Source organism: Bombus fervidus, chromosome 5 (assembly GCF_041682495.2).
Source record: "Bombus fervidus isolate BK054 chromosome 5, iyBomFerv1, whole genome shotgun sequence".
NCBI classification, from domain to species: domain Eukaryota; kingdom Metazoa; phylum Arthropoda; class Insecta; order Hymenoptera; family Apidae; genus Bombus; species Bombus fervidus.
Window position 1 is genome coordinate 15798760 of NC_091521.1, and position 25997 is coordinate 15824756.

Sequence of the window (25997 nt, forward strand, 5' to 3'; positions counted from 1 at the left end):
ATCGAGATACGAACAATAAAAGAACCACAGTAATAACTAAAACGAAAGTTGATTAAAGTAAATAAAAGTTAATTAAAAAAATTCTCAAGTTACCTTTATACATGTACCGCAAACAAGTGTCTATCTACAAATGTGATCCAACGTTTCGTATCCAATTTCAGTAGCATAAATGCGAACAAAAACATAGTAGTACGTTCCATGGTAAAAGTTTCTCAATAAAGGCAATCAATTATTCAAGAAAGAAGACAGAAGTTAGTCAGTAAGCACTTAAGTCGAAGACAGTTTGCTAGTAGGCGAAGACGATTAAAAAAATTTGTCTATCCTCGTAGACGCGAAACTTCGAAGCTTGCACGCTTCCAAGTTGCAACATTTTCATATGAAAAAAGGTGATGAGGTGGTTTTTCACCTGCCAAGACGGGCATGCGCACGTCTTCTTTCGTGTAAAGAACGAGAAATTCGTGACAGTCGTTTGATCGTGCAGCTCGCGTGCGTTGTACTTCTAACGGATTTCGACGCAGGTACACATTTGACGATATTTTCCTAAATGTTACTTAATGTTTCGTACATCCCATGGAGTACTATTCAATAGAAAAATGTTATAGGAATTAAATTATACAGTAACTCTCCAATTTCATCTGGGAAAGTATATTCCAGTTACAGAATCATCCTAGATATTTATAAAAGCTACACCAGACGAACATTCACGGTTAGTTACTTTTCATTATAAAAGATATAATCATTCTATAGAATTTTTAATATATGTTACTGTTCAATGAACGTAAGATTTTATACAATTATATACAATTTTATAAAATTACACTACTTATCGAATAGATACTTTGGTATTTACTCTCATAATATATACTCTCATAAGAGTTCTTTTATCGGAAAGAACAAAGCTCTATTACGAACGAATTCCATAAACAATTGAATGATTTGATAAAGTGATTAAAAAATTGAAACGTCTATAAAACTTACATTTTGTACTAGTGATACCAAAGCTTCTTCCGTTGGTGATTTCATCATTGCTCCCAATTTGTCACCTTAACATTCCTAAAAAAAATATGAAATACAAAATTGTATTGTTTGTTTTGAAATAACAACAAAATGAGGACATTAGTATGGCTAATATAATAGACACTCGTTCTTTTATTACATAATATAGAAGTTCGTAAGATTTTTTAATTTATACAATTTCTGGATATTATATTCGCCACTTAAATAAATTTCTTCGACAACATAAACTTCCAGTAATAATTGTAATTATTGATAAATTATTTCCTCCGCGAAATTAAATTTTTTTATTTGCAAATTTTGATGCACATCCGTGAAAGGAAAATAGTACGGATTAACAACATTGCAAAGACGCGAACATTCCCAGTTTTCCTTTTATTTCCACGAATGTTGGATGTAGTTATGAGTAATTGCAGACGAATACTCGTAATAGCCAAAATTAGACGTAACGTTGAGAACGACACTGAACTACATATTCACGAATAATTAATATCATAATAAGCATTCTGACTGAGCAAGGCGACATGCGCTGTGAAAAACGTCCTGATAATTTTTGAACGTGAGAACAGGTGGTTCAGTTACGAGAAAAAAGGCTCCTATGGATATCCAACGAGGTAATTTTAAATATTACTAGAAGGATAATCGCAAAAAATTGAAGTTCTTGCAAAATTTTTTGTTTTACCACCCTAAAAATAAATATTTCTAGAAATTATATTTTTAAGTAATATATCATAGAGAGAAAAAGAAAAATTACAGGCATATTTAATCTTACGATTCTGAAATACTTTTTGAGAACCTATTTATGATAGATAGAGATGTAGATTTAAACAATGTATACGCTTGGAATTACAACCTGCTGAAGTTTATGGGAATCTGGCCGGAAGAGAGGAAATGGAACCGATCTTCCAGTTACCTCGTTCTTTTACCGTTTATCACGATGGTGTGTTTCGCATGTGGTCCACAAACTATTAACCTTTCGATAATAGCTGGTGACTCGGATTTGGTGATTGAGAATCTATCGAATAACATTACCTTCATGGTTTCGATTATGAAGACTTTGACTGTTTGGATCAACGGCATACGTAAATATTTCAGAAAATTAACAAATATGGATTTATTTATATTTTTAACTAAAAATACTACCAAACATGCAATTTTTAAATCTCATTGTACTGTTTTATTTTATCATATTCCCTCATTCGTTCACGTTACATTTTAAAATATTCTTTAATCTTATTCTAATTGTTACACAAAATGATCCATTAAGACTTATTCTATCTACCATTTCCTCCTCTTCCAAGCGTTAAAGTCTCTGCTAGGACATATGGCCAATGACTGGGAGACAGTGACGAATAATACGGATCGAGAAACAATGGTGAACACCGCGAGGATCACTAGAAAGATTACAATAGGAAGCACATTGATGGTCAACATCGTAATTCTCGCTTTTGTGCCTGCACGATTGTCTAGCATGAAAAACAACGACATTACACTATTCCTCCGTGGCTATTATCCGTACAACACTAGCGTCAGTCCAAATTTCGAATTGACGATGATCGCTCAATACGTGGCTGCTATTTATGCAGCGAATACGTACACAACTGTAGATAGCCTCGTCGTCCTACTGATTTTCCATGTCTGCGGACAGATTTCGATTTTGAAGCAAGATTTAGGGAAGATTCATTCGTACGATAAGAAAAATATGGAAATAAAGATGCAGAAGATCGTCGAAAAGCATGAATATATAAATAGGTTTGTATTAAGGAAATTTGTTATTTTGTTGATGATACTAGAAAATATATACAGCGAAGAGAATAAATTAGAATAAGCGTATGCATGGAATGTTAATTTTCGATGTTTAAGTTCATCAATGTAAAACTACTGTATGTTCGTCTTTTATTTTCTTCGTCTCAACCTTTAAACTCATATTGTTGCTATCTATTAACTATTAATCTTGTCATGCGTACAACTAAGGTTCGCGGGAAGGATAGAGAATTCCTTTAATATGATGCTTCTGTTTCAAATGCTGAGTTGCACCATTCAGATATGCTCTCAGTTTTACCAAGTTATTATGGTACGACGAAAAACATACATTTTTTCAAGTGTATATCGTATAAAAAAGTTTCAAAAAGTATTACAAAATAATATATCATTTATTTCATAATTTAATGTGCAGTCGTTGGGAGAGAATACAATGGAACACATGATTTTGCAAATTTCCTTCCTGTTGATATACGTAGCTTACGTGATGTTGCAATTGTTCCTATATTGTTACATGGGAGAAAAATTAGCAGCCGAGGTACATTTTAGAAAAGAAAGATGACTGGATTGTCGTATCTAGAGGCGAAAAATTATTAAAATTTTCAACTTTTTCAGAGTACAGAAATAGCTAACATAGCCTATAACACCAAATGGTACAATTTACCTCCCAAGAATGCAAGATGGCTTATAATTATTATGTGTCGTGCCAGGTCTTCACCCTTACAAATTACAGCAGGCAGATTTTGTTCCTTTACTTTCGCGCTCTATTGTCAGGTAAGTGTAAACGAGTTATAATACAATTTACAGGTAGCATTTTTGTGCACTATATTTCCGGAAATGAAGATGATTTTCGATCTTTTAACTGGACTGCTGTATGTCGTTCTATGTCATATGAAGCGATTTGTGGGGACGATGCGCTTAAAAAGCTGCATGTCACTCTCGTTTCTAGAAAGATACTGCAAGTGTAAACAAACGATATACGCTGTTATATTGGTCATAGGAAACTGTAAAATTTTTCGCTGATTATTTTTTTCTACTACATAGCATTGAGACAATACCAAGAAAAAGGCTGGATAATTCCGTGAACACCCTACAGGTTAAGGATTTAGTTTAGATATAAAATAAGTAGATGGGTGTAAATCTTTAGATGTGACAGTATTTTAAAACAAATTTCGTAATGAGCAGGAATTAGAAAAATGTGTAATGCAGATCTCAACATATACAGAACAACCTTTTTTTTGTGTTTAGGTCTTAAAAACTTCGATGGGCTATGTTTCTGTTCTACATGCAATGAAAAATCAATAATAGACGAACCCATACATCTGTGAATTTGAGAACTGTCCATCAACTTGATAAAACAAGCGTTACGAAAAGAATGTTTTAGTATATATCTCTAAATGATAAATTATATCTCAAAGCAACGAGAATTAGAATGGCGAGACAAACAAATTAGGCACTGTGTAAAGTAATAAAACAATTAATTACTAAACAGATTCCTCCAGAACACGAGTGCTTCTCGGGAAACCTTGAAGATCTTTTTTCCTCCTTGTACACATCCATACTTTTCTCATCACATTTGTTGAGAAAAAAGAAAAATTGGCCACCATTTGCTTTGGCGTGTACAGATAAAAAATGAGTAGGCTACTCGGTTTGCTAGCAACACAGTGTACGTATGTGTAGTTTAGTGAGGCTCAGTACAATTCTTCCTGGATCCCGCGCCAAGAAGTTGATGATCCTACTTGATATATATTTATATACTTGTAATGCATAAATGATTTTTGCTGTTCCCATTTTATACCAAGCTACTAACACACATATCAGCAAAGGTTTACAGAAAGTATGTGGTTTGCTGTGACAGCAGTCAGGTGAGTACACAAGTTAGGGAAAGGTTCTCCGCGACATTCGCATCCCTTATGCTTGGTTTATAAATTTGTGCGTCGATGCAAGGCAGTGACAGTCACGCGTGTGATACGGAGACATGATTTTCTGTGTCATCAGGTCAGACGAGTAGTACGCGTAGCAGCATTTGTGGAGAATATAAGGGCAGGTCTTTTCAGTGGGTTGACAGTAGCACTTAGCAGTTCCACATAATGCATATTATGCATAATACGCATAACGTGGTATTTCTGCTTTCTTTTGAGAAAAAGAAGAAGCTAAGAAATATCTTCTTTTAAAAAAAGAACTTACCGTTTGGATTCCACCTTTAGGTTCGTGCACTTGCCCCTCGTCTTTAGCCTTGGAGAAAATCGGAACTGAGAAATCGTCGATTTTGCGGCCGGTGATAGCATTCAATTCGTACAGTTCAATTCGAGTGATTCGAGATCCGTTCGTTTTTTGGTTTACTGATGTCCTCGACATTTACCTACAACCAAAGCACAAAAAATGGAAATTTTTATTTAATTGGAATGCGAACGAATTCGTGGTGATATAGGTTTCAATATAATTTGATGGCTCAGATTGGATAGTAAGTCTAGTTTGGTGATAAAAATTTGCAATATTTCTGGCGAGACCGTTTATCCTCCTATTTATTAATTGTCTATGTTGTCTATTACAGTGCTGTATGCAAAAAGTAATGTTTGTGTGTAATTTAATAGTACTATATAAAATAATTTATATGTAACAACGGCTTTTTCCATTTTTTGACAATTTTCTACCTTATCTTTTTAATTAAGAAGATGCGTTCTTACTCTTATTATTAAATAAAACTTCAATTGTCTCATATTTTCCTGATCCAATTTGTTTCCATATAATATTGATATGTATGTGTTCTCGACTCATTTACATGCTACAGATTTTCTTAAAACACTGAAACTCTATTTCCCGGTTGAAACCAAAACAATATCGAGGCACGAAAAATAAAAGAACCGCAGTAATAACTGAAATTGAAATTGATTGAAGTAAATTAAAGTTAGTTAAAAATTTCTTACGTTATCTCTCTTCATGTACTGCGAACAAGTCTCTGTTTACAAATGTGAAGGAGTTTCGCATCGAATTCAGGTAGCACATAAAAGCGAATAATAACGTAGTATGTCCTACGGTAAAAGTTTCTCAATAAAGGCAATCAATTATTCAAGGAAGAAGACAGAAGTTAGTCAGTAAGTACTTAAGTCGAAGACAGTTTGCTAGCAGGCAAGACGATTAAAAAAATTTGTCTATCCTCGTAGACGCGAAACTTCGATGCTTGCACGCCTCCAAGTTGCATCATTTTCACATGAAAAAAGGTGATACGGTTGTTTTTCATCTCCCAAGACGGGCATGCGTTCTTCTTTCGTGTAAAGTACGAGAAATTCGTGACAGTCGTTTGATCGTGCAGCTCGCGTGAGTGTACTTCTAACGATCTTCGACGCAGGTACACATTTAACGATATTTTCCTAAATATTACTTAATGTTTTGCACATCTCATAGGGTACTATTCAATAGAAAAGTGTCATAAGAATTTAATTATATAATAACTCTACAATTTCATCTGGAATATGAAGATTTATAAAAGCTACATCAGACGAATTTTCACGGTCAGTTACTTTTCGTTATAAAAGATATAATTATTCTATCGAATTTTTAATATATGATACTGTTCAATGAACGTAAGAGTTTATACAGAATTTTACAAAATGACACTACTTATCGAATAGATATTTTGGTATTCATATACTCCCATAACAGTTTTTTTATCAGAAAGAACAAAGCTCTATAAACGAATTGCATAAACAATTGAAGAATTTGATAAAGTGATTAAAAAATTGAAACGCCTGTAAAACTTACATTTAGTGCAAGTGATGCCAAAAATTCTTCCGTTGCTGATTTCTTCATTGCTCCCAATTTGTCATCTTAACATTCCTAAAAAAAAAAATATGAAATACAAAATTGTATTGTTTGTTTTAAAATAACAACAAAATAATGACAATAATATGGCTATTATAATAGACACTCGTTCTTGTATTACATAATATAGAAGATCGTAAGATTTTTTATTTTATACAATTTCTAGATATTATAATCATCACTTAAACAAATTTCTTCGACAACATTAACTTCCAGTAATAATTGTAGTTATTGATGCACTATTACCTCCGCGAAATTAAATGTTTTTATTTTCAATTTCCAAATTTTGATGCACATCCGTGAAAGGAAGATAGAGTATTGTCTAACAGCGTAGTAGAATGCGAACATTCCCTGTTTTTTTTTTTTTCATTTCCACGAATGTTGGATGTAGATATGAGTAATTACAGACTACCGTATGACAATCGTAATAGCCAAAATTAGATATAAAGTTAAGAACGACATTGAACTACATATTCACGAATAATTGATATCATAATGAGCGTACTGACTGCGAAAGACGACATACGCTGAGAAGAACGTCCTGATAGTTTCTGAACGTGAGAACAGGTGGTTCAGTTCCGAGAAAAAAGGCCCCTATGGATATCCAACGAGGTAATTCTAAATATTAATAGAAAGATAGTCGCAAAAAATTGAAGTTTTGCAAAATTTTTTGCTTTACCACCTTGAAAACAAATATTTTTAGAAACTATATTTTTAAGTAATATATCATTGAGAGAAGCAGATAAATTATAGGCATATTTAATCTTACAATTCGGAAATATTTATTAAGAACCCGTTTATGATAGATAGAGATATAGAATTAAACGATGTATACGCTTGGAATTACAACCTGCTGAAGTTTATGGGTATCTGGCCGGAAGAGAGGAAATGGAATCGACCTTCCAGTTACTTCGTTCTGTTACCGTGTATCGTGATGGTGTGCTTCATTTGTGCTCCACAAACAATTAACCTTCCGAAGATCGCCGGTGATTCTGATCTGGTGGTCGAGAATCTGTCGACTAACATTACCGTCATGGTTTCCGTTATGAAGACTCTGACTGTTTGGATCAACGGCATGCGTAAGCATTTCAGAAAATTACACAACAAAAAAATAAACAACAAATATGGATTTATCTTGTTTTTTTACTAAAAATACTGCCAAATATGCAGCTTATAAATCTCATTGAACTGTACTATTTTATCATATTCCCTTATCTATTTACGCTATATTTTAAAATATTCTTTAATCTTTTTCTAATTGTTACACAAGAAGGATCCATTAAAACTTATTCTATCTACCATTTCCTCCTCTTCCAAGCGTTAAAGTCTCTACTGAGATACATAGCTAATGACTGGGAGACAGTGACGAATAATACGGATCGAGAAATAATGGTGAACATCGCGAGGATCACTAGAAAGATTACAATAGGAAGCACATTGATGGTCAACATCGTAATTCTCGCTTTTGTGCCTGCACGATTATCTAGCATGAAAAACGACGACATTACACTATTCCTCCGTGGCTATTTCCCGTACAACACTAGCGTCAGTCCAAATTTCGAATTGACGATGATCGCTCAATACGTGGCTGTCATTTATGGAGCGAATACGTACACAACTGCAGATACACTCGTCATCCTACTGATTTTCCATGTCTGCGGACAGCTTTCGATTTTGAAACAAGATTTAGGGAAGATTCATTCGTATGATAAGAAAAATATGGAAATAAAGATGCAGAAGATTGTCGAAAAGCATGAATATATAAATAGGTTTGTATTAATGAAATTTATTATTTTGTTGAAGATACTAGAAAATATATACAGCGAAGAAAATAACTTAGAATAAGCGTATGCATGGAATGTTAATTTTCGATGTTTAAGTTCATCAATGTAAAACCACTGTATGTTCGTCTTTTATTTTCTTCGTCTTAATCTTTAAACTCATATTGTTGCTATCTATTAACTATTAATTTTGTCATGTGTACAACTAAGGTTCGCGGGAAGGATAGAGAATTCCTTTAACATGATGCTTCTGTTTCAAATGCTGAGCTGCACCATTCAGATATGCTCTCAGTTTTACCAAGTTATTACGGTACGATGAAAAATATACCTTTGTCCAAGTGTAAATCATTGAAAGAAATTTCAAAAAGTATTACAAAATAATATATCATTTTTCTCATAATTTAATATGCAGTCGTTAGGAGAGAATACAATGGAACACATAATTTTTCAAATTTCGTTCCTGTTAATATTCGTATCTTACGTTATGTTACAACTGTTCCTATATTGTTACATGGGAGAAAAACTAGCAGCCGAGGTACCTTTTAGAAAAGAAAAATGAACGTATTGTCGTATCTAGAGGCGAAAAATTATTAAAATTTTCAATTTTTTCAGAGTACAGAAATAGCTAACATAGCCTATAACACCAAATGGTACAATTTACCACCCAAGAATGCAAGATGGCTTATAATTATTATGTGTCGTGCCAGGTCTTCACCCTTGCAAATTACAGCAGGCAGATTTTGTTCGTTTACTTTCGCGCTCTATTGCCAGGTAAGTGTAAACGAGTTATAATACAATTTACAGGTAGTATTTTTGTGTACTATATTTCCGGAAATGAAGATGATTTTCGATCTTTTAACTGGACTGCTGTATGTCGTTCTATGTCATATGAAGCGATTTGTGGGGACGATGCGCTTAAAAAGCTGCATGTCACTCTCGTTTCTAGAAAGATACTGCAAGTGTAAACAAACGATATACGCTGTTATATTGGTCATCGGATACTGTAAAACTTTTCTTTGATTATTTTTTTGTACTACATAACATTTGGAAAATACCAAGAAAAAAGCTGGGTAATAAATTCGTGAACACCGTACAGGTTAAAGTTTAGTTTCGACATAAAATAAGTAGATGAATGTAGGTTTTTATATGTGACAATATTCTAAAACAAGTTTCAGAACGAGCAAGTATTAGAAAAATATGTAATACAGATCTTCTATCTAGGGTGTGAAGATGAACAATAATACAAAATATGTATATGCGTATAAAATATCTCAGACGTATATAAAGATATACAGAATATCCTTCTTTTTGTGTTCAGGTCTTAAAAACGTCAATGGGGTATGTTTCTGTCCTACACGCAATGAAAAATCAATAACAGACGATCCCATACATCTGTGAATTTTACAACTGGCAATTAACATGATAAAAGAAGCGTTAAGAAAAGAATATTTTAGTATATATCCCTAAATGATAAATTGTATCTCAAAGCAACGAGAATTAACGTGGTGAGACAAAACAATTAGGCACTGTGTAAAGTAATAAAACAATTAATTACTAAACAGATTCCTCGGGAAACTTTGAAGATATTATTTGTCCCTCTTTGTGCACACCCATATTTTTCTCATCACATTTGTTGAGAACAAAGAAGAATTGGCCACCATTTGCTTTGACGCGTACAGATAAAAAATGAGCAGGCTCCCCGGTTTGTTTGCAAAACACTGTACGTATGTGTAATTTAGTGAAGCTTGGTACAATTCTATGCTGGAACCTACACCAACGAATGAATGATCCTACTCGATATAGATGTACTTGTAATGCATAAATGATTTTGTTGTACCCATTTTATACCAAACTATTAACACACACATCAGCTATGTGGTCTGATGTGACAGTAGTCAGGTGAGTACGCAAGTTAGGCGAAGGTTCTAGCGCCTCATTCGCATCCCCTATGCTTGGTTTGTAAATTCGTGCGTCGATGCAAGGCAGTAACAGTCACGCGTGTGATACGGGGACATGAATTTCTGTGTCTTCAGGTCAGACCAATAGTACGCTAGGAGTGTCGGAGCAGAGTGGAAAGCATTTATGAAGAGTATAAGGGAGGTCTTTTTAGTGGTTTGACTTTAGCATTTTGCAGTTCCATATTATGCATATTATGAATAATACGCACAACGTAGCATTTCTGCTTTCCTGCGATAAAAAGACGAAGCTAAGTAATACTTTCTTCTGGAAAAACTTTACCCAATCCTATTATCCTGATGAAATATGTTTCCATATAATATTAATATGTATGTGTTCCCGTCTCATTTACATGCTACAGATTTTCTTAAAACACTGAAACTCTATTTCCCGGTTGAAACCAAAACAATATCGAGGCACGAAAAATAAAAGAACCGCAGTAATAACTGAAATTGAAATTGATTGAAGTAAATTAAAGTTAGTTAAAAATTTCTTACGTTACCTCTCTTCATGTACTGCGAACAAGTCTCCGTTTACAAATGTGAAGGAGTTTCGCATCGAATTTAGGTAACACATAAAAGCGAATAAGAACGTCGTATTTCCCATGGTAGAAGTTTCTCAGTAAAGGCAATCAATTATTCAGGGAAGAAGACAGAAGTTAGTCAGTAAGTACTTAAGTCGAAGACAGTTTGCTAGCAGGCAAGACGATTAAAAAAATTTGTCTATCCTCGTAGACGCGAAACTTCGATGCTTGCACGCCTCCAAGTTGCATCATTTCCACATAAAAAAAGGTGATACGGTGGTTTTTCACCTCCCAAGACGGGCATGCGTTCTTCTTTCGTGTAAAGAACGAGAAATTCGTGACAGTCATTTGATCGTGCAGCTCGCGTGAGTGTACTTCTAATGGACTGCGACGCAGGTACGCATTTAACGATATTTTCCTAAATTACTTAATGTTTCGCATATCTCACGGGATACTGTTTATTAGAAAAATGTCATAAGCATTAAATTATATAGTAACATTCCAATTTCACTTGGAAGAGTATATCCCAGTTACAGATATATCCTATACATTTATAAAAGCTACATCAGACGAATTTTCACGGTCACTTACTTTTCATTATAAATGATGTAATTATTCTATAGAATTTTTAATATATGTTACTGTTCAATGAACGTAAGATTTTATACAGAATTTTACAAAATTACACTACTTATCGAATAGATATTTTGGTATTGATATACTCCCATAACAGTTCATTTATCGGAAAGAACAAAGCTCTATTACGAACGAATTCCATAAACAATTGAAGAATTTGATAAAGTGATTAAAAATTTGAAACGCCTGTAAAACTTACATTTAGTGCAAGTGATGCCAAAAATTCTTCCGTTGCTGATTTCTTCATTGCTCCCAATTTGTCATCTTAACATTCCTAAAAAAAAAAAAATATGAAATACAAAATTGTACTGTTTGTTTTAAAATAACAACAAAATGATGACATTAATATGGCTATTATAATAGACACTCGTTCTTGTATTACATAATATAGAAGATCGTAAGATTTTTTATTTTATACAATTTCTAGATATTATATTCGTCACTTAAACAAATTTCGTCGTCAACATTAACTTCCAGTAATAATTGTAATTATTGATGAATTATTACGTCCGCGAAATTAAATTTTTTTATTTGCAAATTTTGATGCACATCCGTGAAAGGAAGATAGTATGGACTAACAACGTTCCAAGAACGCGAACATTCCCTGTTTTTCTTTCATTTCCACGAATGTTGGAAGTAGTTATGAGTAATTACAGACGAATACTCGTAATAGCCAAAATTAGACGCAAAGTTGAGAACGACATTGAACTACATATTCACGAATAATTGATATCATAATGAGCATTCTGACTGAGAAAGGCGACATGCGCTGAGAAAAACGTCGAGATAGTTTTTTATCGTGAGAACAGGTGGTTCAGTTACGAGAAAAGAGGTTCATATGGATATCCAACGAGGTAATTTTAAATATTAATAAAAAAATATTCGCAAAAAATTGCAGTGCTTGCAGAAATTTTTGTTTCGCCACCTAAAAAATAAATGAGTAAGTGATAGAAAAAGGGAATTATATTTTTAAGTAACATATCATAGAGAGAAAAAGAAAAATTATAGGTATATTTAATCTTACGATTTTGAAATATTTTTTAAGTACACGTTTATGATAGATAGAGATATAGATTTAAACTATGTGTACGGTTGGAACTACAACATGCTGAAGTTTATGGGTATCTGGCCGGAAGAGAGGAAATGGAACCGACCTTCCAGTTACTTCGTTCTGTTGCCGTGTATCGTGATGGTGTGCTTCATTTGTGCTCCACAAACTATTAATCTTCTGATAATCGCGGGTGACTCTGATCTGGTGATCGAGAATCTATCGACGAACATTACTATCACGATTTCGCTTATGAAGACTATGGCTGTTTGGATGAAAGGCAAACGTAAGCATTTCGGAAAATTAGCATCTAGGGATTTATTATGTTTTTTTTTAAATTAAAAATACTGCCAAGTATCCACTTTGTAAATATTACTCTACTGTTTTATTCTGTTATATTCTATTATCTGTATACATTACATTCTACGAAATTCTTTTATCGTATTATAATTGTTACATAAAAAGTTCCATCAAGACTTATTCTATTAGCCATTTTCTTCTGTTGCAAGCATTAAAGTCTTTGCTGAGATGCATGGCCAATGACTGGGACACAGTGACGAACAATGCCGATCGAGAAAAAATGGTGAACATCGCGAAGATCACTAAAAAGATTACGATAAGAAGCATACTGCTGGCCAACATCGTGGTTGTAGCTTTTTTGCCTGCACGATTGTCCAGCATGATATACAACGACAAAGAACTGTTTTACCGTGGTTACTATCCTTACAACACTACGATCAGTCCAAATTTCGAATTGACATTAATCGGTCAATTCATGGCTGCTCTTTATGCAGCCATAACCTATACAACGGTCGATACTTTTGTCGTCCTGCTGATTTTTCATGTTTGTGGACAACTTTCGATTCTGAGAGACGATCTAAGGAAAATCCATTCGTATGATAACAAAAATGTAGAATTGACATTACAGAAGATCGTCCAAAAACATGTATATATTAATAGGTTCGTATTAGAAAAAATCGTTCTTTTGTTGACTACGGCAAGACAGATTGAAGAAACACAGTGATGAGTATGAATTATAATAAGAAGAGTTATGAAATATTGAATAACGAAATTGAAATTCGAGAATTTAAAATCTTTCTAGGTCTATCTTTTACCTTCTTTGCTTTAACCCATAAATGCATAATGTCACCATCTGACAATTATTAATCCCGTCGTATATATATTTAAGGTTCGCGGATACGATAGAGAATTCTTTCAACATGATGCTTCTGTTTCAAATGCTCGGTTGCACCACTCAGCTATGCTCTCAGACTTATCAAGTTATTACGGTACGAAGAATGAAACATTTATTTCCAAATGTATAATATATTGTCGAAGGATACAGCAAAAAGTATTCTAATAACAAAATAATATATCAATTTTCTCCTAATTTAATTTATAGTCACTTGGAGAGGAAGCGATAGAACATATGATTTTGCAAATTACGTTCCTGTTGATATACGTAATTTACGTGATGTTGCAATTGCTCTTATATTGTTACATGGGCGAAAAGCTAACTGTCGAGGTACATACTTTTTATAAATAAAAAATTAATTACTCGATATTCTTGGTAAATGAAATTTGCAACTTTTTTCAGAGTACAGAAATTGCCAACACGGCGTACAATGCCGAATGGTACGATTTACCTCCCAAGAATGCAAGATGGCTTGTAATTATCATGTGCCGTGCCAGGTCTTCACCCTTACAAATTACAGCAGGCAGATTTTGTTGGTTTACTTTAGTTCTATACTCTCAGGTAAGCCTAAATCAGGTATAATACAATTTTCCTAAAATTGTCGTCATCGACATATCCGAGAGATACAAGGACTAATTTATAATGATGTGCCAATTTTTGTATAGAAATTGTGTCCATATGAAACATGTTCAATTTTGCTCAAATAATTAGAACATAAGAATTCTATATATGTAGAATATAGGTATCCTGTTTGACAGAAATATCACATGATTCTTGCTTCAATTCTATCAGGTAGGATCCTATCCTTGGAAGATATGTATCGATAAAGTTTAGTTAGTAAATCTTAGAACACATCTTATGTGAGAGATATAAAAATATCGTGCAAATTGACTGCTTAGATTTTAACATATTAAGAGAGGAAGATATAGCGAAAGGTAGAATAAATGCAGCGGTGATATGTTGATCGAATGTTTTAGGACATAGAATTGGAACCGATGCAAAACGTAGATATATGATATTAGCTTAAGAGAAATAAAAGTATATACAGAGGGTTCGCGTATTTGCTAGTCGTATGTATATATGTATATGTCCCAGACATGTCAGAGGAATGTAGAAGAATGTATTCCAAAAGAAATTTGGGAAGAAGCAGGAGTTAGAAAAATATGTAATGATATCACATGTTTACATAAACATATACAAAGCAATCTTTTCTTTGTGTTCAGGTCTTAAAAACCTCGATGGGGTATGTATCTGTTCTACTCGCAATGAAAAATAAATAATATACTTCTGCAAATTTTACAACTGTCTATCAACTTGATAAAAGGAGCGCTACGATAAGAACATTTTAGTACATTTCTCTAAATGATAAACTATATCTCAGTGCAATGAGAATTAAACTGATGAGACACAAAATTAGGCACTGTGGAAAGTAATAAAATTATTAATTATTAAAGAGACTCCTCGAGACCACGAGTACTTTTCACAAAACCTTTCCTTCCGCATCTTGACATTCTCCCGGTTTTTCTTCTTCTTTTTTTTAACATATTATATTTAGGGTGCTTCTTTGAGCAACTTTAATCCTATTCCTAGTCGATTGCTCAGAGACTAACCGTAGACATGCCACTGATAAATATTTAAACGGTTGATAAACCGTAACTGCAACTGAAACTTTCGTTATAACGTTGTTCGTATTGGATATTATCATTCATTCACTGCTATTTTCTCCATTTCTCAGCATTTATGCGCTATTTTTAAGCGAAATCTTGGACACACTGAGGATAGATGACAGTCTGTATATCAGCACGGCTAGCTTTAATAAAAAACGATGATGTCTCTGCTATTATGTTACGAAAATTAATTTTCTAAATATTTTTCGATAGCGAATAATCATTTACGTAAAGATATAAACATAGATACGTGCACTTCCTTTGCAAATATTAAAAAATCTTATATAATACACGTTAATTGGCACGGATGATCAAGAGAACGATTAATCAGTACTTGGCGAATTTTTAAGCAGATTCCTAGATAAATTATTAAAATCAGATAAGATGGTGTACAATGCCAGCTTGTTGCGATGGTCAGGTCTAACATATTGTCAAAGCGATCAGGTATGAGAGTGTATGTTTAAAATTGGCACGTGCGAATTTTCTCGTAAGCGGTGGCTCCTCAGTACGCGGCTACCGCACGATTTTGAACAGCGAACGAGACTGTCGAGCATCCGAACATCCGCTTGTAAATCATAAGTGATCGTAATGAGTATCCGTTCGTTCATCTCTTTTGTTTTTTCACCCGTGAATGCTATCCTTTCTTTTTCCCCGCTTGCAGAGTAATAGACAAGGCGTGTCAGAAGCTGATCTAGGAGCACTTCAACCAACCACGATCCCTTACAACATTAGCATGAGTCAAAATTTTGAGATCGCATGGCCGGGACAATTCATGGGCTCGGTGTTAACCGCGATATGCTATTCTTGTTTCGACACGTTCCTTGCGGTTCTCGTGTTATACTTGTGCGGTCAATTAACTGTTCTTAGGATGGCTCTCGAGGATCCAGCTAACGTGACGAAAAAGAATAATTACGCAAGGTTCTATGAACGACTGGGATTCATTGTGAACCAGGACAATCGGTTGTCTAGGTTGGTACAAGCGATTTATCAGTACGCTAAAAATGTTTGCGCAAATTCTTATTTTCATGAGCGCGAATTAAGAAATAAATATTAGGAAGAGATTTGTTTCGCAATCCAATTAGAAAAAAGAGATGGTTATTTAAAAAAAAAAAAGAAAAAAAGAAATGTAACGATTTAGCAGAACGAAAAATCGTTTAGGACATAGCTAGTAAACAAATTTAAAGAAGGGCTTGTTCCAAGGTTTGCCGTGATCGTGGAAGATCTTTTCAACTTCACGATACTCGCTCGGGTTAAAATCTGCACGTTGTCGTATTGTCTGACTGGATGCCGTATGATAACCGTATGCTATAGTTAATATTACATTGATATTTGTACGACGAGCAAAGAAATTGGTACATAATGCAGGTTCTTTTCCTTTTTAGTCCGTAAATCGGATGCAAGCGGACGTTCCAATAGTTGGAATGATATTTTTCATCATAAACGTAATTTATACTGTGCTGCATCTTCTCATTTATGGCCATGTGCGTGAAATGCTTCGTGGACAAGTGAGTTATTTATATATAAATGGAAAATTTGTTCGACGGTTAAAAGTTTCATTTCTTTCTTTCAAGTTACCCTTCCAATACTATAATAGAAGATTTGCTTTCAGAGTGCTGGTGTTGGACAATCAGCGTACGATTGCAACTGCTATTTACCACCGAAGGACGTGATTTCATTAATTATCGTGATGTGTCGAGCGAAAGTATCGTTTCAAATAACAGCTGAAAAATTCAGTTCCTTCTCCTTCGAACTCTTTGATACTGTGAATCAAACGATCATGGAACTAAATTATTTTTTCTTGCACTTTTACAAACATTTATATATGCATCTGAAGAGTTCAGAATAATATTTTGTCAAGTTCTAAAACTTTCTATTGGATATCTTACCATATTGTTAGCTATGAAATATAGACTGATCGATGAAAAGTAACATAATCGTATGGTTGACAAATGTTTGTTCTCGTTTATCATAATAAGAAACACAGCACACTGCGTATTTTATAAAGTCACACTGCTTGCGGAATAAATATTTTCATATCTATTCAGAGTTCCATATCAAGATTCATGTACTCCCATAAGGATACTTTTACCCGAAGGAATAAAGATTTAGTACGAAGAAATTGTACACTCGAAGAATTTGATAAAACCATAAAAAAATTCAGATGTTGACAAAACCATAAAAAAATTCAGATGTTGACAAAACTCACACTTTATAGGAATAGTATCTCTCCCAAAGATTTTATTGCTTTCCTCGTCCTTTCAAATTCACCAGTTTAACTTTCTAAAAGGAAAAATATGGGATAGAGAAATGCATTTCACATTTTAAAATTGCACGAAAATAGTGATATTACAATACGTATTTGCACTTTTACAACACAATATAAAAGACCACGAGATAAATACAAATAAATATGTCGCGTAGAATTATGTATACGTTTTATCACTGCAATAAACAGGGTAAGACTGCTCTTATACAGATCTGTAAAACTACCTGAAGTCTCAATGTAAATGGAACATTTGACAGATCTGATTTTTCTAAATTAATCCGAGAGGTACATTAAATCTAACCCTTAAACGTAAACTGTATAAATATAATTCTATTAGTTGAAAATCTTAATTTTATAAATTACATATTTTTTATTTTATAAAATTATTGGATATTGTATTTATCATTTAAACAAATTTCTTCGAAAACGCTTACTTTCAATAATAGGTGTTTATTACTGGTGAAATATTTGCTCAATAAAATTGAAAAAATTCTTTTGCTTGTAAACTTAGTCGCATCCATGAAAGGAATGTAGTGCCGAGTTAACAATATTGTAAAGACGCAATGCCTCCCCTGTTTCGCTTTTATTCCCTCGTATCGTGGAAGAGGTTGTGAATAATTGCAGATGAACACTTGTAACAACCAAACTGTAATGATAGATCCAACTTACTTCGAGACAAAGTTGAGAACGACGCTGAACTACGCATTCACGAATAATTGATATCATAACGCGCATGAAGGAGACGCGCGCTGAGAAAAACGTCCGAGTAGCTTTCGAACGTGAGAACAGGTAGTTCAGTTATGGGAAAAAATGCCTCTATGGATATCCAACGAGGTAATTTTACAATTTTACAAATTTAATTAAACATATTCGAAAAAAATTGCAGTGCCTGCAGGAATTTTTGTTTTATCAAATTAATTTACAAAATATCCTAATTGTTTCAAATAAATAAATAATTAAATGAGACTAATATACAAAAGGCAAAGAAAAAAAAAAAGGAAATTTATATTTTTACGTAATATATCATAAAGAAAAAAGAAATACTGTATATTAAATTTGACTGCCCAGAACTATTCATTGGATAATAATTTAGATTTAAGATACGAGAAAAATGAAGATTATATTCTAAAATAATATTATAGGCAGTGAATAAGAAAAATTGTAGGTATATTTAATCTCACGGTTCTGAAATATCTTTAAGTACCCATTCATGACAGATAGTGATATAGACGTAAAGTATATGTACGGTTGGAACTATTACATGCTGAGATTTATGGGTATCTGGCCGGAAGAGAGGAAATGGTACCGAGCTTACAGTTACCTCGTTCTTTTACCGTGTATCATGATGCTATGCTTCGTATGTGCTCCACAAACTGTTAATCTCTCGTTAATCGCGGGTGACTCTGATTTGGTGATCGAGAATCTATCGACTAACATTACCATCACGCTATCGCTTATGAAGACAATAGTTATTTGGTTCAGAGGCAAATGTGAGTATTTAAAAAATTAAGAAAAATAAATTTATCGTGTTTATTTAACTAAAAATACTGTCAATTATCCACTTCGTATATCTTATTCTATTGCTTTATTCTATTATATTCTGTTAACTATTTATATGATATTTTAAGATATTCTTTAGTCTTATTCTAATTGTTTCACAAAACGAACATTCAAGACGTACTCTATCTGGCATTTTCTTCTCTTGCAAGCATTAAGACCTCTGATACAGAGCATAGTCAACGATTGGGGCACAGTGACGAACGAATCCGAGCGAGAAACAATGGTGAACATCGCGATAATCACCAGAAAGACTACAATGAGGAGCACATTGATGGTTAACATCGTAGTTCTCGCTTTTCTGCCTGCACGACTATCTAACATAAGATACAGCGACAATGCACTGTTCTTTCGTGGCTATTTCCCCTACAACACTAGCATAAGTCCAAATTTCGAATTGACGATAATCGGTCAATTCGTCGCTACTGTTTATGCAGCGAATACCTACACAGCTATAGATACTTTCGTCGTCCTGTTGATTTTTCACGTCTGTGGGCAGCTTTCGAATTTGAGAGACGATTTACGGAAGATTCATTCGTACGATAAAAAAGATGTAGAAACGAAGTTGCAGAAAATTATTCAGAAGCATGAATATATTAACAGGTTGGTATTCTAAAAATATTCTTATATCGAATATGGTAAGAAAGCCACACGGTAAAGAGAATAAATTATAATAAACGTATTCATGAAATATTAATATCTTAAATTAAAATTCATCGATTTTAAATTTCTGTATGTTTATGTTTTGTTTTGTTTTAACATGTAATTGCATAATTTAGCCGCCGTTTAGCAAATATTAATCATGTCGTATGTACATGTTAGGTTCGCGACAACGATAGAGAGTTCTTTCAACATGATGCTTCTGCTTCAAATGCTGGGCTGCACTATTCAAATATGCTCTCAGTCTTATCAAGTCATTATGGTACGAAGATAAAAATATGAAGGAATTTTCTAAAATAAATACATCAGCTTTGATATAATTTAATTTATAGTCATTTGAAGAGGAAGCAATGGAATACATGATTTTCCAAATTACGTTTCTGTTGTTATACGTAGTTTACGTGATGTTGCAATTGTTCCTATATTGTTACATGGGAGAAAAACTAGCAGCCGAGGTACTTTTTATAAAAGGCAAATTAGTTAATTGATGTTTTCGGTGATGAGAAATTATTAAAATTCGCAATTTTTTCAGAGTACGGAAATAGCTAACACGGCGTACTATACCGAATGGTACAATTTACCTCCTAAGAGTGCAAGATGGCTTGTAATTATTATGTGCCGTGCCAGATCTTCGCCGTTACAAATTACAGCAGGCAAATTTTGTTGGTTTACTCTAGCGCTATATTCTCAGGTAAGTAGTGTAAACGAGTTCTAATACGATTTACGAACACAAAGTTTCTTAACGATTCTGTCATAAATTGCGAAGTATCTACAGTGACCAATTTATAACGCATTGTCAATTGTCGACACAACAAAGATTATGACCTTGTGAAAAATGTTTTATCAGAAATGCTCCATTTCATTGAGATACACCATAAAAGTTCTAAATTTAGAATACAAGAATCCTGTTTGAGACGAGTATTAGATGATTGCTGTTCAATTGCTGATCAATTCTAGCAGCACTGACTACAGGCTCAGAATTATATCGATACAATTTAGGTACCAAATTCTGAAACACATCCTGTGTAAAAGACGCAAAAATATCTTGCAATTTAAATGCTGAGTTACATTCTAGTATATTAAGAGAGATGGATATAGTAGAAGAAAAAATAGTACGAATATAGAGACCGAACTAAATTAAAAAATAGATATGCGATATTGTATATAGATTAAGAGATGAAAAAATATGTACACGGTGTTCATGGCATTTCTAGACAGCGTTTTTATCGTAAACGTTAAATGCGAGGATAAAATGAACAAGGAACAAATGTTACTGTTATTTATAAGCAACATAATGGCGTATGTAATTTTTTTATGTGTGTGATAATATATGTACGAGTCTTTAGATGCGACGATACTCCAGAAGAAATATAGGATTGAATGGGAGTTTGAAAAATACGTAGTCCAAGTCTCTTTTTTCGAGCTGCGAAGCCGAAAAATAAATAGATATCTGTAGGGCCAAAAGTAGCGGCCAAAATTAATTTTAGCTTCTTTCACCAGATATTAACAATTTTATTTGAACTAAAAAATGAATATAACGATTCTGTGCAACATATTTCGGAATCATATTGTTTGTTCTACTGCTTTCGCTGTTCTAACATATTAAACGAGTATATTGATATTCCGAATGCGAGAAGTTTTTCTTTATGGTGCTGATATTTTATTTGTCAGGTAAGTAAATTATTTTTACTATTTTTTTATTAAGTATACTATACCTAATCTATTAATTGTAATTACTTGCCCCAACTTTTCAATTTTCTTTGTATATTATATATATTACAATTTAAAAGGTTTCCACATGTTTCTCGTCCAGCATCCAACTAATCAGCAGTCGACCAGTACACATAAAATTATTTTTATCAAGTTCAATCTGTTGGCAACTGAAATGAAATTAGAAAATGTTGTCAATTCTAAATACTGAGTTTCACAAAATTAATATCACTCCTTTTATTAAGTCCATTTGTATAACAAACACATTTTTTAAATTGTGATTTTTGCCGACACTAGCCTCAATATAACAAAAATGCTTAGAGTGATCGGTATTACATATTACATACATGACACGACACTCCCTTATATATATGTGTAATATCTCACATTTGCATAAATATATGCAAAACAACCTATTTTTGTGTTTAGGTTTTAGAAACCTCGACGGGCTGTGTTCTGTGCAACATGCAATGGAAAATAAACGATAGACGATAGAATTATACTTCAGCGGATTTTACAACTGTCCACCAACATGATGTAAGAAGTATTAAGGAAAGAATATTTTAGTATATTTCTTTAAATTAATTTCCAATAATAATCGTAATTATTGATGGATAATTTGCTCGATGGAATTAAATTTGTTCACTTGCAAACTTGATGCACATCCATGAAAGGAGCGTAGTATAGTGTAAGAAAGCTGCAAAAGCGCAAGCATCACCAGCTTCTCTTTTATTTCCTCGTATCGTGGAGGAGGTTGTGAATAATTACAGATGAATACATACTTATAACAGTCAAACTATAATGACAGATCCAACTTACTGAAACATAAAGTTGAGAACGACGCTGAACTACGCATTCACGAATAATTGATATCATAATGCGCATGAAGGGGACGCGCGCTGAGGAAACCGTTGGAGTAGCATTTGAACGTGAGAGCAGGTGGTTCAGTTATGGGAAAACGGGCCTCTATGGATATCCAACGAGGTAATTTCACATATTGCCTAATAAATATTGGTAAAAACCAGCGGCATTAGCAGAAATTTCTCTTTTATCACTTTAATCGTTGAAAATAAGAAGTGAATAATTGAAAATAATACAAAATAACTAAAACTGGAGACTATAATTTTAGATAATACTACGGATAGTGGAAGAGAAATATGACATATTTAATCTTGCGACTGTGAATTATTTTTTAAGTACCTATTTATGATAGATAGAGTACCTATTTATGGTAGATTTAAACAATGTGTACGCTTGGAATTACAACCTGCTGAAGTTTATGGGTATCTGGCCGGAGGAGAGGAAATGGAATCGATCTTCCAGTTATCTCGTTCTATTACCGTGTATCATAATGCTGTGCTTCGCATGTATTCCACAAACAATAAACCTTCCGATGATCGCCCGTGACTCTGATCTGGTGATCGAGAATCTATCGACTAACATTACCGTCATGGTTTCCCTTATGAAGACTCTGACTGTTTGGATCAACGGCATACGTAAGCATTTCAGCAAATTACACAACAACAAAATAAACAACAAATATGGATTTATCTTTTTTTTCTATTAAAAATACTGCCAAATATGCAGCTTATAAGTCTCATTGCACTGTACTATTTTATCATATTCCCTTATCTATTTACGCTATATTTTAAAATATTCTTTAATCTTATTCTAATTGTTACACAAGAAAGATCCATTAAGACATATTCTATCTACCATTACCTCTTCTTCCAAGCGTTAAAGTCTCTACTGAGATACATAGCCAATGACTGGGACGCAGTGACGAATAATACGGAACGAGAAACAATGGTGAACATCGCGAGGATCACTAAAAAGATCACAATAGGAAGCACATTGATGGTCAACGTCGTAATTCTCGCTTTTGTGCCTGCACGATTGTCTAGCATGAAAAACAACGACATTACACTATTCCTTCGCGGCTATTTTCCGTACAACACTAGCGTCAGTCCAAATTTCGAATTGACGATGATCGGTCAATACATGGCTGCTATTTATGCAGCGAATACGTACACAACTGTAGATACTCTCGTCGTCCTACTGATTTTCCATGTCTGCGGACAGCTTTCGATTTTGAAACAAGATTTAGGGAAGATTCATTCGTACGATAAGAAAAATATAGAAATAAAGATGCAGAAGATCGTCGAAAAGCATGAATATATAAATAGGTTTGTATTAAGAAAAATTGTTATTTTCTTGAAGATACTATGAAATATATCCAGCGAGGAGAATAAATTAGAATAAGCGTATGCATGTTAATTTTCAAAGTTCATCAATGTAAAACCATTGTATGTTCGTCTTTTATTTTCTTCGTCTCAACCTTTAAACTCATATTGTTGTTATCTATTAACTATTAATCTTGTCATGCGTACAACTAAGGTTCGCGGGAAGGATAGAGGATTCCTTTAACCTGATGCTTCTGCTTCAAATGCTGAGCTGCACCATTCAGATATGCTCTCAGTTTTACCAAGTTATTACGGTACGATGAAAAATATACCTTTGTCCAAGTGTAAATCATTGAAAAAAATTTCAAAAAGTATCACAAAATAATATATCATTTTTCTCATAATTTAATATGCAGTCGTTAGGAGAGAATACAATGGAACACATAATTTTGCAAATTTCGTTCCTGTTAATATTCGTATCTTACGTTATGTTGCAACTGTTCCTATATTGTTACATGGGAGAAAAACTAGCAGCAGAGGTACATTTTAAAAAAGACAAATGACTGAATTGTCGTATCTAGAGGTGGGAAATTATTAAAATTTGCAACTTTTTCAGAGTACAGAAATAGCTAACATAGCCTATAACACCAAATGGTACAATTTACCTTTGAAGAATGCAAGATGTCTTGTACTTATTATGTGCCGTGCCACGTCTTCACCCTTACAAATTACAGCAGGCAGATTTTGTTCCTTTACTTTTGCGCTTTACTGTCAAGTAAGTGTAAACGAGTTATAATACAATTTAGAGGTAGTATTTTTGTGTACTATTTTTTCGGAAATGAAGATAATTTTCGATCCTTTAAATGGACTGCTGCATGTCTTTTTATGTCATCTGAAGCGATTTGTGGAGACGACGGGCTTAAAAAGCTGCGTATCACTATCGTTTCTAGAAAAATACTGCAAGTATAAAAAAATGATATACGCTATTATATTGATCATAGAAAACCGTAAAACTTTTTCCTGTTTATTTGTTTCTAATGCAAACGATTTGGAAAATACCAAGAAAAGAGCTGGCTAATAAATCCGTGAACACCCTATATGTTTAAAATTTAGCTTAGATATGAAATAAGTATATGTGTGCAAGCCTTTAGATGTAACAATATTCTCAAACAAGTTTCGAAATGAGCAGAGATTACAAAAATATGTAATACAAATCATCTATCCGGAGTGTGAAGATGAATAATAATCAAAAATATGTATACACATATATAATATCTTACATTTGCATAAACATATACAGAGTAATATTTTTTTTTTGTATTCAGGTCCTAAAAACCTCGATGGGGTACGTTTCTGTTCTATACGCAATGAAAAATAAATAATAGACGATCCGATACATCTGTGAATTTTACAACCGTCCATCAGCTTGATGAAAGAAGCGTTACAAAAAGAATATTTTAGTATACTCCTCTAAATGATAAATTATATTTCAAAGTAATGAGAATTTAAATGGCGAGACAACAAAATTAGACACTGTGTAAAGTAATAAAATTATTAATTATTGAAAAGATTCCTCGAGACCACGAGTGCTTCTCAAGAAACCTTGAAAACATCATTTTTCCCTCTTTTCGCAGATCGACATTTTTCCTATCACAGTTGTTGAGAATAAAGAAAAATTGACCACCCTTTGCTTTGACGCGTACAGATAAAAATGAGCAGGCTTGCCGGTTTGCTGGCAAAACAATATACGTATGTGTACTTTAGTGAAGCTTGGTACAATTCTTGCTGGAACCTACACCAACGAATTTATGATCATGCTCGATATATATGTACTCGTAATGCATAAATTCTTTTGCTGTACCCATTTTATACCAAACTATTAACACACACATCAGCTATGTGGTCTGATGTGACAGTAGTCAGGTGAGTACGCAAGTTAGGCGAAGGTTCTAGCGCGTCATTCGCATCCCCTATGCTTGGTTTGTAAATTCGTGCGTCGATGCAAGGCAATGACAGTCACGCGTGTGATACGGGGATATGATTTTCTGTGTCTTCAGGTCAGACCAGTAATACGCTAATTATGTCGAAGCAGAATGAAAAGCATTTATGGAGAGTATAAGGGGAGGTTTTTTTAGTCGGTTGACATTAGCATTTTGCGGTACCACATAATTCATGTTATGGATAATACACATAACGTGGTATTTCTGCTCTCCTTCGA

General features: G+C 33.6%; 6 protein-coding genes across 6 annotated transcripts; all 6 read left to right on the plus strand.

The window, feature by feature from the left end:
• The first annotated feature begins 1143 nt into the window (after window positions 1–1143).
• Window positions 1144–4249, plus strand: LOC139987134 (odorant receptor 13a-like). Its single transcript, XM_072003074.1, has 7 exons — window positions 1144–1628; window positions 1824–2096; window positions 2316–2766; window positions 2989–3088; window positions 3191–3313; window positions 3391–3549; window positions 4024–4249. The coding sequence occupies exons 1-7, from the start codon at window positions 1613–1615 to the stop codon at window positions 4078–4080; spliced, it is 1179 nt and encodes a 392-aa protein (XP_071859175.1). The 5' UTR covers window positions 1144–1612; the 3' UTR covers window positions 4081–4249.
• Window positions 4250–7531: 3282 nt separating this feature from the next.
• Window positions 7532–15371, plus strand: LOC139987439 (odorant receptor 4-like). The gene is made up of 7 exons (XM_074111733.1): window positions 7532–7676; window positions 12531–12827; window positions 13051–13501; window positions 13731–13830; window positions 13944–14066; window positions 14139–14297; window positions 14960–15371. Exons 1-7 carry the CDS (start codon window positions 7532–7534, stop codon window positions 15014–15016), a joined length of 1332 nt encoding a protein of 443 aa, XP_073967834.1. The 3' UTR covers window positions 15017–15371.
• On the plus strand, window positions 8801–9903 carry LOC141445762 (odorant receptor 4-like). Its single transcript, XM_074111715.1, has 3 exons — window positions 8801–8913; window positions 8991–9149; window positions 9697–9903. The coding sequence occupies exons 1-3, from the start codon at window positions 8809–8811 to the stop codon at window positions 9751–9753; spliced, it is 321 nt and encodes a 106-aa protein (XP_073967816.1). The 5' UTR covers window positions 8801–8808; the 3' UTR covers window positions 9754–9903.
• A 416-nt stretch (window positions 15372–15787) lies between the features above and the next one.
• On the plus strand, window positions 15788–17413 carry LOC139987178 (odorant receptor 13a-like). Its single transcript, XM_074111734.1, has 5 exons — window positions 15788–15847; window positions 16065–16372; window positions 16604–16703; window positions 16786–16908; window positions 17013–17413. Exons 1-5 carry the CDS (start codon window positions 15788–15790, stop codon window positions 17247–17249), a joined length of 828 nt encoding a protein of 275 aa, XP_073967835.1. The 3' UTR covers window positions 17250–17413.
• A 1466-nt stretch (window positions 17414–18879) lies between these two features.
• Window positions 18880–25161, plus strand: LOC139987440 (uncharacterized). The gene is made up of 9 exons (XM_072003699.1): window positions 18880–19159; window positions 19379–19829; window positions 20049–20148; window positions 22810–23092; window positions 23332–23782; window positions 23994–24093; window positions 24196–24318; window positions 24396–24554; window positions 25105–25161. The coding sequence occupies exons 1-9, from the start codon at window positions 18880–18882 to the stop codon at window positions 25159–25161; spliced, it is 2004 nt and encodes a 667-aa protein (XP_071859800.1).
• On the plus strand, window positions 20224–20651 carry LOC139987173 (odorant receptor coreceptor-like). Its single transcript, XM_072003130.1, has 2 exons — window positions 20224–20341; window positions 20419–20651. The coding sequence occupies exons 1-2, from the start codon at window positions 20237–20239 to the stop codon at window positions 20599–20601; spliced, it is 288 nt and encodes a 95-aa protein (XP_071859231.1). The 5' UTR covers window positions 20224–20236; the 3' UTR covers window positions 20602–20651.
• Window positions 25162–25997: the final 836 nt, after the last annotated feature.